This window comes from Mytilus californianus, unplaced genomic scaffold, assembly GCF_021869535.1.
Source record: "Mytilus californianus isolate M0D057914Y unplaced genomic scaffold, xbMytCali1.0.p SCAF_9, whole genome shotgun sequence".
Classification (NCBI taxonomy): domain Eukaryota; kingdom Metazoa; phylum Mollusca; class Bivalvia; order Mytilida; family Mytilidae; genus Mytilus; species Mytilus californianus.
Window position 1 is genome coordinate 5,771,142 of NW_026262745.1, and position 12,858 is coordinate 5,783,999.

Below are 12,858 nucleotides of genomic sequence, written 5' to 3' on the forward strand. Positions count from 1 at the left end.
CATAATGGTATGGTTTAACGTAAATTTATTAAAAATCAAAAAGTGCACTATCAACTTTTATATCATAAATTTTAAATTAATGTATTTTTAAAAAAGATGCTTGTTTGTGACTACTTTTTATTTGAATAATTGCTTGATGGTTGCTTATTGCCCAGTGGCAAATCTTTGAGATTTTAACTTGAGATTGTTATCATAATTATTTGCTACTGATAAAATCAGAGTTTATACAAACATACAAAGACAAAAAGCTTCTGTAGTAATTTTGCTGAATTAACATAGTGGGCAACTGGCACCAAGATTATTTTTCTATGTGAATATCTTTTTGGGTGACCCTTATAGCTCAATTAAATGGGAAACAGTGTCTTGAGACAAATAAAATTGCCATATCTCTTAAAACTTTAAACATTTATTTTGTCTGTAATTTTCAGGTGCATCCAATTAAATTGTCAACTTGCAATTTGCATGGAACTAATACTAGAGCAGGAATAACAGCTAGAGTAGAACATATTTCATTGACCCAGTTTATTTCATCATCTGCTTTAAAACATGACAGTAGCCAATTAGATTTATGGCTTGAGTCAGGTGGCCTAACCATTGGACCAATAGATGGAGAGGCAGCTATGGCATTGCCTAATCCAGACTTCCACAAAATACAGGATGACTTTCTCAAAATTCATGACAAAAAGACAAGGAGATTGTGGTTTCTGTGGCCACCAGAAGAAATTAAAGTGTTGTCTTTAGTGATAGGAAAATGTGGCTGCCTTGGTGGCTGTGCATTCTTTGGAAACAATAGAACAGGTATTGGATTTTTTAATTCTAAAAAATACAAAGAAAGACCATTTTCTGCTGTGTTGAAAGTGTCCCCTGCTGGACAGGATCCTGGATTTGGTCAGAGTTTGCTATTTAAAGACAAATTAGTTTTTGAGGTATCACTTACAAATGGAATAGAAGGAGCATCACCTTCAAAAGGAAATGGATTTAAATTCACTAGAGGTTATATGAGTAATGTGACAACCCCAGAATCTGGAACAAACATTACAGTCATTGGAGAAAAGTCCTCATTAAGCCAATCATTGAAGGTTCCAAAAGAAAGTCTGTTCCACGAAAGTCCAGGAAAAATTCAATCTCAGATATCTATTGGGGATGCTTCATTAAAATCAGTAGCAAGTGACTCTATTCTTGAAACTAAACCTTCTTCTGTATCATCTATAAATGTAAGCAGTAAGTCTCCGGAAGACATTTCATCGAGTTCTCCTTCTGACAACAAAAGTTTGTCATCTAGAAAAGACAGTTTGGAAAATTTTAATAAAAGAGATTCCCAAGGAAGTCGAAGATCAGGATTAGCAGACAGTCTAACAACATTGAAGTCCATCAACAGACAATCAGGTTCTGATCTGGAAGATTTTAAGATGTCAGAAAGGAGTTTCTCAAAGTCATCATTGTCAACTCCTAGAGTTTTAAGGCAAGATATGGGAAGTAAAGTACAATCAGAAATGTCTATAGAAAGTGAACGTTATTATTCTGCTGATGAAGATGTGGAAACTTCACAACCTGATAATGGTATTTCATTTCTCTCTACTGAAAGCATGAGTTTAGATGGAACTTTAAAAAGACATGATTCCACAGTAAATAATCAGACTGTTTTACAATTAGATACAATAAAAGGGAATAATAAAACTATTGAGCGACAGTTGAGCTCTGAGAGTTCAGGCTCTACGTTATCTTATGAATCTGCAACTACAGAGCCAAATGATGCCGATAGTTTTACAGGGGTACCTGAAAATTTTCTAGTCGATCTTCATGGGCAAGTGCAAAAACCAATAAGTGAATCTCCAGTTTTAATGTCATGTTATGCTAGTCACCTGACTCACTATCAATGCAATGATTGGTTACAATCATCACCAGAAATGAGTTATAACAAGACAAATATAGCAGATCAATCAACATACTCATTATCTTCTGTCGGCCAATCAGTGCAGTATGTACATAGTCCAGCTTGTGTTCCTAGGTTTGTTAAGACTCGACAGGGCTTTACACCAAGTCTAATGAAAACAAGAGAGGAGTACAGAACAGAAGAAGAGAGAGATGAAGATGAGGTTATAGATGTCAATGAATCCCAAGATAACACAGAAAATTCTATTCTGGAAGGTAGTGCATTATACAACGATTTTAAACTTTTAGTTGTGAAGTGTAAACAAACAGAAAACTTATGTGTGCTTTGAATCATTGAACATCTAGTACAATATACAAAAAATATTGATAATTATTATTAGAACTCTTTTCCTAATGCTTGTAGTTTAAAGGTTTGATTAACTTGCTTGCTTTGTTTGTATAAATACTTGCTCAAGCATTGTAATTAAGATTGACATCTGCAATCAATAGATAGGCGGGGCTTCAGCTTGTATACATTATACTCTGCATTATACTTAACATCCAATAACATTTAAGTGCAATGTATATAAGCTGAAGCTCCACCTATCTATTGATTGCAGATGTCAATCTTAATAACAATGCTTGAGCAAACATTTATACAAACAAAGCAAGCAAGAACCAAACCTTTTAACTACAAGCATTAGGAAAAGAGCTCTAAAATTGAAAAATAAAAAAGTGACATGATTTCATGTACATTTTATTACGAAAAAGACACATTGTAACATTTATATTTCAGCAACCCAGAAATGGGTGTGAAATAAAATGTATATGTTATTTGTAAGTGGAGATCTCATGAAACTTATTGCACAACTACTTTATACATCTGATATAGAAGGGAAAACAGAACAATATCTGTGATAACTGACAAAAAAAACATTAAAAATACTAAAATTTTGTGTGTCCAATTTTTCGCTTTTTTCATGGGAGACATTTAACCACAAAATTGACCCTACACCATCATTTTACTGTAGATTTAAATTCCTTGTTCAAGGTCATAAAATGGGAATAATGAACACAACAAAGGTTTAACTGCCACTTCAAAGGCCCATACTGCAAACAAAATGTTACTCCAAAATAACTTGATATATGGTATTTCAAAATTTTGAAGTATTAAAATTGACTTACCTTTATATGTTTATAGAAGATCCAGACAACAGTTTACCTGAGAATGCATCCATTACCACCGCAGTGGTTAAAGTCAGAGGGTCTATGAATGTAATGTTAACACCATTGTTTCTAGAGTCTTTCCAAAGGTATGATTTGATGACTTACAAGTCTTTCCAAATGTATGATTTAAAAAATTAACAGGTTTTAAGGATGTTATGTTATCACCACTGTCTCAATTTCCTGAAAGTGCATATTATATATGCTGTTTGATGTTAAACAAGCATTAATCAATCAAGCGATCTGAAAAAGAAAGACTAAATGAATATTTCTGGTTCACCTATTCCACAGAAAATAACACTTTAAATGAAAATTTTATTGTAAAGTAATAAAGTTAGTTAAAGAGACTGAAACCTAACATATTCTTCCATACTTTTCCTATCAACACCATTTATAGAACAAGTAGTTCATGTAATCATTTTTAATTTGTCTATCACATTCTATAAACTTTATTTTGAAAGACAACATTTATCAAAGGAGTTGATGAACAATATATATTGTATGATGAACAAGATATATTTGACATATGATGAATTAAACATTGTTTTGGTAATGTTTATTAATCAACTGGATTTTGCCCACATTTGTTTTAGAAAATAATTCAAATTATAAAGGTTCATGTTGCTCAGTATTAGCCAAACAGTGTTCATATATAACATTACACTAGTTTATGCTTTGAACAGATACACAGAAGCAGTGATTCCAACACTGACAGCTCTTCACCCATCTTCTATAATAGACGGTTTGCACAGCCAATGTTTAGATGGCTTGAAAAGACAGAATCGTCTGAAGAAAGTGAAAGAAAAGTCTGATAGTGAAGTTACAAAAATGCCAGAGAGACAGTTCAGTACAGAGAGTAGACGTAGCAGTGGTGAAATGAAAACAAAGAGTATACAGGCTCTGTTTACATTGTCAAAGGTTGGTATGGTCAAAATAGGTTGTGGGTATGCTTTATCTTCTAGAGACCCTGACATCCATCCTTGGAAAACACTTATTGATGGTCTCATTGTAGCATCATCGACTCATCAAGGGGAGATCACTGGTGTGATTCCTGTCTGGTCAGACTTAAGACTTTAAAATTGGCGATTTGCTTCCCCAATGATCATGCAGCATTTAGGAGTATGAAGAAAGACTTGTCAGCTTCAAGTTGATGTATCCAGATGGGATGGCTTGTCTTCCTGCTGACTGAATTCATGATAAGAATTAGGCTTAGTATGTCAGTGAAGTACAAAACAGGATTCATATTTACATCACATAAACACAATCTCATTCTTCATATGTATGTAATATTTTCTGCTGGACATTGAACATCAATCCTTCACTTCATGTTATCATGAGTGATTTGTATTTTCCAAAATATAGTATTCAATGTAGTTTGTTGCCAACATTTAACATGTTTCTTTGAATAACACATGTGTGACTGAATCTATTTTGGGTTTTCTTTGTCTTTGTATTTCCTGTCTTTTATTTCCATGAAATTTATTTGTTTATACAGTCGACTCTCGTTATCTCGAAGTCAGGCGGACAAGAGAAATATTTTGAGATACACGTAGTTCGACTCAACCGAAAACCGGAAGTTTGACAGACCAAGGGACACAACTCTTGCTTAGCTTGGTAAAGCTATAATAAATCCGGATGAATATGGGAAGGGGATCGATATTCTGGTATCAAATTGATGTATTTGTATGTCATGGTCTTTCATTATTATAATAATAATATTTTTACTTATTCAATTGGTTCAGTTAAATTCTTTTCCTATGGCCAAGAGAGTAATTTCCAGTCGATCTGAGCGTTATTTAGGTCATTTAGAGTTGACAATATTGTTTATTCTCGGATACAAGAGATTTTAGAAAATTTAGATTTCTCTTCATTTTCTTTCATCTCACTCTTTCCTTTCAAAAGAAAATACAACAAGATTAAAGGCGCCGATTGAGTAGTTTTTAGGTGACCACCAAAGGAAGTCCTAATCCCCAATTTATACACATCCAAGCTCATCAGTGTATATCACGATTAATTGTTTTTGTAAACATTTTAAATACTTTTTCATGAACATTAATAATGTATCACTAATTATTTATAATTTTTTATAAAAGATAATCTTAGGTAAACACTCGTGGAAATAGCATGTCATAAATCAATACAGTGGTCAGTGACTGGAAATTTAATTACACGTGTATTGTCAGATTAACTCTTCAAACCATTTAAATCCTGGAGGTCATGTTTTGACATATGTGTATTAGTTCGAGATAAATAATGAATTTTGAATGCTTTTGTTAACCTTCGGACCGTAGATTTAGTTCGACTCAACCGAAATTTCGACTCATCAGGAGTCGAAATACATACATTTATATGGAACAAAGTTAGGGACCATGTGAAAACTTCGACTCATCCGAAATTTCGAGTCAACCGAGTTCGAGACATCGAGAGTTAACTGTATTCTATAACAAATTTTGATTATACTCAAAATTGTTTCTTTGCTAAAGATTATCTTACTTTCATAGAAGCCTTTGTAAGTAAGTGGATTATCTAACGTTATATAGGTTAATATGACTAAGACCACCAATTGATGCACCAAATTAAGTCATGCTCATTTAAAAAAAAATCAGTTTTTAGATATTCCCTAACAAGTTTGAAAAGAGTTAACATTCCACATTAAGCAATGTTTTATTAAAACTTAAAAATTCCATTATACAATGGTAATTGGTCTTTCACTATATTGAATTTTAACTTTATTTTTGACTTCTTGACTTTAGAATAAATAGAAATAAATACACTACTGTTATTACAGAAATTAATGTATACCATGTATACATATCCTTATGTCAATATTTTTCAATGTACATTGTAAATCTACATTGACAAAAGAAAAATGTTTGTAATTTTAGATATAACAATTGCCTCCATCCAAGGATGGTAGTTGAAATAGAAATTTATTATGCCTTGATTTTGTGTTATGTCAAGTTTAGTAGCCATGTGTTATGTCAAGTTTAGTTGACATGTGTTATGTCAAGTTTAGTTGACATGTGTTATGTCAAGTTTAGTAGCAATGAGATTAATTTTACCATTCAATTTCATTTACATATCTTAAAATTTTGATTGCAGATAAACATATGTGTTCTACAATCAGGTATGGTTGAAGAAGTGATAGCTTTCTCTGCTATGGAAAGTATACGTGATTTAACGTGCGTTTCACTGTTAGCTGTATGTTTTGACAATATCAATTGTCAGTTGCTGTCAAACAGCCATTCTGTTAAAACCATGCAGGAGAAACCCAATTCGGTTGGTGTTCCTATAAAGACTTCACCAAAGAAACAAAAAGTTAAACGAATGGATTCCAGTAACTTTGATAAGTCCCAGGAAGACCTGGTGACCGAAGTTTGTCGAGAGGAAAACGTAGGAACCCTTCATATCTCTAGAGTGCACATCCAGTTACAGAGAATGCTGAAAAATAGTAATTATTCTGATGAAGTGTTGTTAACAGCTATACCAGATCACAAGTCTAAAGTTTTGTTTGAATTTGACAAGGAACTTAGTAAACCATTAGCATTTGCATTTCCAGCTTCCCCTAGGCAAAGGGGGGAGAGGCCGTCAACTTCTACTCCCTCACCAAAGACTGTACGTAGAAATTCAAGTAGAGAAGGTCGTCGAAGTATGAGTCGCCAGGCAAGTAGGGACACTGACAGTCATGGCGGAACTTTACCAAAATTGTTTCGACAAAGTAGTATTGATGAAGAATCTCTTGATGGTTCAACATATGATGGAAAATCAAGAAAGGCTCCAAGTAGAGAACACAGTTTTAAAACTGGCAAATCTGCTTTAGGATTTATAATGTTTGAATGTGGTTTAGAAAATATTGACGTCAAAGCAGTTAGGAGGTTAGGGTTTTCTGAAAATGTTGACGAACAGTTTACGCAAAAAATGGAAAAAGTGGCAAAAAAGTTATCAAACATTCAGACATCGACTAGATTAGAATTAGAACGTGAATTAGGAAAATCAGAGGAAGAGCCAAATCTATCTTCCAGCAAACACAGTAGAGGAAATAAAAAAGATAGTGATTCAGTACATTCCTGGGACTCCAGGGTATCTCTACCTTCAAGTTCCTCATCTTTGATGTCTTTCACAGAATATGAGGCTCTTAAGGGGGATGCCTCTAGTGGTATGCTAGAAATAAAGACAATTTGGTTCAACTTTGCTGCACCACCACCAATATCTATCAAAAGGAAAGTGGATTTTACAAAGTAAGAAATTATTCTAATGGAAAAATCTGATAATATCTTTTGGTGTCATTGTATTATTTGAAACTTACTATATTTGTGAATAAAAGGAGATGTGGGTATAGGTCAGTGAGACCTCATTGTAATACTGTAATAGAAAATACTTCCTGTTGGATTATAATATATTCAGTTTTGACCTTGATGACTGTGAGACATAGAATACTTACCTGGTGCCATCCACTAAAGTGTCAATTAATTGTATAAAGTTAAATAATTCAGAAGTTAAAAGACTTAAAGTTAAACAAAACCATATAATTTTAGTTTAACATGTCCAATAATGTCTAAGTTGTATGTAAAATGGCTAAAAACTGTGACATCTCCAATTTAATGTTCTATGTTGAAAAAAACATTTAATATGACATGTATGAGATACTTTAAATATGCATATTTAAAAAAAAACATTAAACAATAAAATTACATGTAATTATTTTATTTGTTTAGGACAAAAATAATGTTTTTGAGCAGAAAAAAAAACAAATAAAATCCTCCACAAAAATATTCTAAATGAATGGTGTATCCAAAGTTATTATCCATAGAACAAAATTAGAGATACCGGGGTATTCTATTTACTCTGCTTTGAAATTATTTCAGACATGATTGGAATCTACTGAGTACAGGTACACCAGCAATCAATGCCTGGATGAACCCGCTGGACAGGCTGATTTGTTCAGCCAGACATATGATGTTAACTCTAACACATCGTACTAGTTCTGTAATGGCCTGTATCATGACCGATGGTCTGGAGGAATCCAGTGTCCACTTTCCTAGCAAGGTTTGTTTAGTATATTGGGAAAGCTGTCTAAATTGAAATCATGAGTACATTTTGGTCAGATAAAATAGATGTAACAGCTATAGGTTATTCTTTCCTCTGATTATACACCGAAACAATGAAGTAAAATCTTTTTAAGCTTAAAAGATATGTTGATTAGGAAAATATTTAGAAAGATTGTTTATACTACCATGATTTAGTTGAATACAGTATGGACACAGTCACACTTAAATTCCCATCTAACTTTATGAAGGTCAGTGGCATAACACAAGTGTAGCATTGTAAGCATGTGCTTACAAATAATTTAATTAAACATTTTTTGTTAATAAGAATTTTACTATAATCGTTCAGCTTCTGGGGGGCTACTGCCTGCCAGACCCCTGCTTACAATTTATTTTCCAGTGGCTATGCCACTGCAGGTCATATTTTCATAATCTCTCCTTCAAATAAAAAGTCATTGTGAGCAAAATTTGGTAGGAATAATGTTTTGAAAATCCATGTTATGTCTTTAAACTTTTACTGTAGTATAACTTTCCATCAAATATTGCCATGTCCACATTTCCATGCTACATTCAAAATTTTACATTAATGGTAAAATCAGACCTAATATCCATAGTCTGCTTTATTATTAAATGCGTGGCTGAAGGCTGAAGCATGTCTAGTAACCGCTGGACTTTGTCTAAAATTTTTCTCTGCTCCTATTGAAGGGAATGATTTTAATATTTGGTTTACAACTTGATGATGTTGAGTTTTAGCGAGTAAGCAATTTTTACATTTGCCATGTAGCCACTGTCTGTAAATTTTACAACACTCATTGTACAAGGAAAATTTTCATCAAAGTTTTCTTTGCATCAATGAAAGGGAATGATCAGTTTTGCTCCAGTATACATATTACCTCAGTTAATTGTATGCAGTGACGCAGGTCCAGACACAGTATGTGTCTTGTTTACTTTGACCTCACAGGTTTTCAACATTACTTAGTTATATTCAGTTACTGGTATTCAGTTGAGTTATTTCTTTATGTTTGCATCTACTCTTATTTATGTGCTGCTTATTGTGGAATAAGTCTGGAATTGTAAAAATAATAATTACTCTCAAGTGTAAAGCAAAAGAACATATTTGATTAAATTCTTTTCATGTTCTGTCTTATAACTTTCCATCAAATTTTGCAATGTCATATTCCTATATATTTTGCCCAAGTACTTTTTCAGTCAAAACTTTATTTTTTTTTCAGAGCAAGTACTATAAATTTACTCCCTTAGCCAGAATACTAGTAGAGGAACCTTCATGTCAGCTTTTCACAGTTCTTCGAAAATACCTGTATAAAGTGGGTACCAAACCTGTAGAGAAAGCTGTTCAAGCAGACACACTTCCCCAATTGATAACAATACAAAAAGGAATACTAGCATTGACAAGACAGTGGAAAAATGTATTGTACATGCCACAATTGTCAGAAATGGATTTCAAATCTCAGAAAACTGTACGTCCTTACACAGTTAAATTTGCCTTGCCGTTAGGTGATGATGAAAATAGTGACGATGATGAATGTGGGGATAACTTAAGTGAGGAAAATTTTGATGTTGTGGATGAAAGAGTATCATTGTTGACGGGAGATGAAGGGTCAATACATAAATCTGGGTCAATTTCAAGTTTTCATGCTCATGTCAGAGGTAAGAAAGACCATGAAGGGTCATCTTCCATGCCCTCAGTACAATACAAAAAATTAAAATCCTATTTTCAAGGAGGGCTATCTCAAAACTCGGGAGCCAATGATTCTCCAGATAGACAGGTGACAGGAAGTAGTACAACTCCAAACCCCCTATTGGCCCCTCAACAATCGATTCATCGTAATGACAGTAATTATAGTTTTCATTCTGCGGCTGCTAGTTTGACAAGTATAGACAAAAGTGACTTGACTCCTCCAGTAACTCCAATTAAAACAGAGTTTTCTAAACCATCAATTTTAAAGAACAATGTCAATGTTGATAAAACCCAGGACTTGTATCAATGGATGGCAAAGCAGGAAGAATTTGAATTTGATGATACACATTTATTTAAAAGACAGGATTCTCTTCTCGGTGCTTTCGGAAGTGCTTGGAGTCAAGATGACAGCAGGCTAGATTTGAGTGATGAACAATTCTCTAAAGCAACATCAATTATGCAGCTGGCAGATGCTAGAAGTTTATTCAAACCTTTCCTTCAGAGCATAGGATTACATGTCGAAGGTGTTCGCCCAACTGCCATGATGAAGAAATTTGGTGGAAGTCTTTCCTTGCAAGGTCAGCTTGAGACTATAAAAATACAGATTGTTAGTTCTGAGAGATATCATAGAAGGAAAGAAAAATCAAAGAAACGAAAATTGATTGATTTCAATGCTGTACCTGCATTTTTATGTGAAGGTTTCCTAGCCCACATTGCTATGAAAGATGTAGTTGATTTTGAAAACAAAGAATCTGGAGGTAGTGAGGATAAAAGCAATGGGAAACCTCCACTTAACTTTGCCATGCATAAATTAGAAGCAAAACCAACAACTTTACAAGTGAATTTCATGATGAACTGTGATTCAGTTACTCAGCATGTTGATATGCCTCTGTTAAGACTTGTGCATCAATTTGTTACAATGGCAGACAATATCAAGGACACAAAGAAAGAACTTAAACACAGCCACTCAAATCTCGAATGGGTTAAAACACACAGAAAACAGGATTCTAAAGGTTCAACTTCCAGTGCAGATACTCACAATTCTGATGTTTCTCATTCAGGGCTTGTTAGTCCTCCATCAGTTGAAAATCTGTCGAAAATGAAGGAATCTACTTCATCAAGTGAGTCTGGTCCGGGCCAAATCACTATTGAAATTCCACCTTCTCATAGAAAGACATCTGCATTGGCGTGTCTTCCTCTGAACTTTCCAAGAGCTGAGCAGAAAAGGCCTGACAAACATATGACATTATCTTTAAAGAGGACAAATATTTTTCAAACCAAGAAGATGTCCAAGTCAGACCCTATACCAATTTCTAATATACAAAGCAAGTCATCTGAATTGCTTACACCTCCACAGTCTTTAAATTACAGTGATACCGTTACAATAGACATGGAAGACACATCCTCACCGATTGTGGCTGAAAAGACTATAGTGGACGAAATCAAAGAATCCACTCCAAAATGCTGGAGGACGTTATATCATCTGTTAGAACTATACTCAACAATGCCTGAAACTAAGACTATACTTGGACGCAGGCCTACTGTTACTAAACTACTACCAGTAATAGTTGAGGAACCTGAGGGCGGGTCTAGAGAGCGTGTTGCAGGGTCAAGAGAGGGTGTTGCAGGGAATGCGGACACTCTGTCAGGCAGTACAAAATTGAAAAATAAATCTAAACAGGATATAAATGACATTGAAGAGAAAGAGATTGGAGGAACTGGTGAGGGTACCAGTAAAAAGCCTCCGTATCCTGCATTCAGTAGAACCAGTTTTAGACAAAGTAAGTAAAATCATAAATTAGTAATATCCTGTCTTCATATGCCATATGCAGCTTGATGGATTAATGGAGGCTTAATGGCCATTACCATATTCAGCATGAGAACATGTTAATATCATATGAATATGAAATCTTGTTATGCTGAACTGACATTCTGAGATGTATTTTTGTATTATGATAGTTTGAAGTTTTAGGTCTTATTTCTCAATTCTGTGTGTTTAGTGGAGAAGCAGTAAATACCAATTTTATAGGCCAATATAACTTTTTAGAGAATGGAACCCATAACTGGCACAAGTTTCTGCTTTTTAGGCATCATGCTACCATTGAACATCTGAGAAGGTCTATTCCATCTTACTAGTTCCTGCTTTTTAGGCATCATGGAGTTGAACCATTGTTCAAATGTTTTTGAGTGTGAAACTGTCATGAATGTTGGTATATCAGGTTTATGGTTGCATTTCATCAACCAAACTGTGAGCACAATATATAAAGCCAGCCATTTGTTTATTATCATTCACTGTCACAAAAACGCTTTTACAAAAAGGGCAAATTAGACCCAAAGATTTTGGGAAATGCTAAAGGAAGACATTTTTTCCGATCACACCAAAATTACCAATTTTTTATTTTTTATTTTTTTTTTGAATATAGAATATTTAATTTGTTTTTTACTAGGTATTTATGTTGGAGAGAGTATAACCTTGGTTGTGTTTGGTATTGCTAAAGTTGAGAGAGTCAGAATGCAGGCATTGTTAAGTGGTCTCAAACTGGAAGCTGAAATGAAAAGTGTACATGCAAGTGGATCATATAAAGAAAAAGCAAAAGGTTTGAGGATTTTCATAGTTAAATTAGAATCAAGAAAATAGAAGGCTGTAAAAGTTTTCACTGCAGAATAATCTCTAGAGACCATTTCTAAACATCCTTACACTCTAGATGTCTTGATTTGTGTGTTGCAAGGTTGCTGTCATATAAGCTAATACTCACATATACCATATTCAAACAAAACAAAATTTTAAGCTTTTCAAATCATTTACATTCTTATATCTTAAGAGAAATGTATACTATCATAAGATACGGTGTACAATCTCACACACCTGAAGGTTAGGGGTCAATATTTGACAAGGCTTCTTGATAACAGGCAAAAAAGGTTTCTGAGATTATCAGTCATGTTCTTAGAATTATATTTGATTTTTTTTTATTGCGAGTTCACTTTTAAATGAATTGACAAATTCTGAAAAACATTGGA

The 12,858-nt window shown here is 33.8% G+C and overlaps 1 protein-coding gene across 1 annotated transcript in view; it reads left to right on the plus strand.

Moving 5' to 3' along the window:
* LOC127716121 (transmembrane protein KIAA1109-like) overlaps positions 1-12,858 on the plus strand; it is an 84,503-nt gene that overhangs the window by 18,494 nt on the left and 53,151 nt on the right. The window contains exons 19-25 of the mRNA XM_052222203.1: positions 429-2,148; positions 3,074-3,185; positions 3,780-4,014; positions 6,199-7,334; positions 7,962-8,142; positions 9,374-11,621; positions 12,288-12,437. Of these exons, the coding sequence (XP_052078163.1) occupies positions 429-2,148; positions 3,074-3,185; positions 3,780-4,014; positions 6,199-7,334; positions 7,962-8,142; positions 9,374-11,621; positions 12,288-12,437 (5,782 nt within the window). The remainder of the gene's footprint in view (positions 1-428; positions 2,149-3,073; positions 3,186-3,779; positions 4,015-6,198; positions 7,335-7,961; positions 8,143-9,373; positions 11,622-12,287; positions 12,438-12,858) is intronic.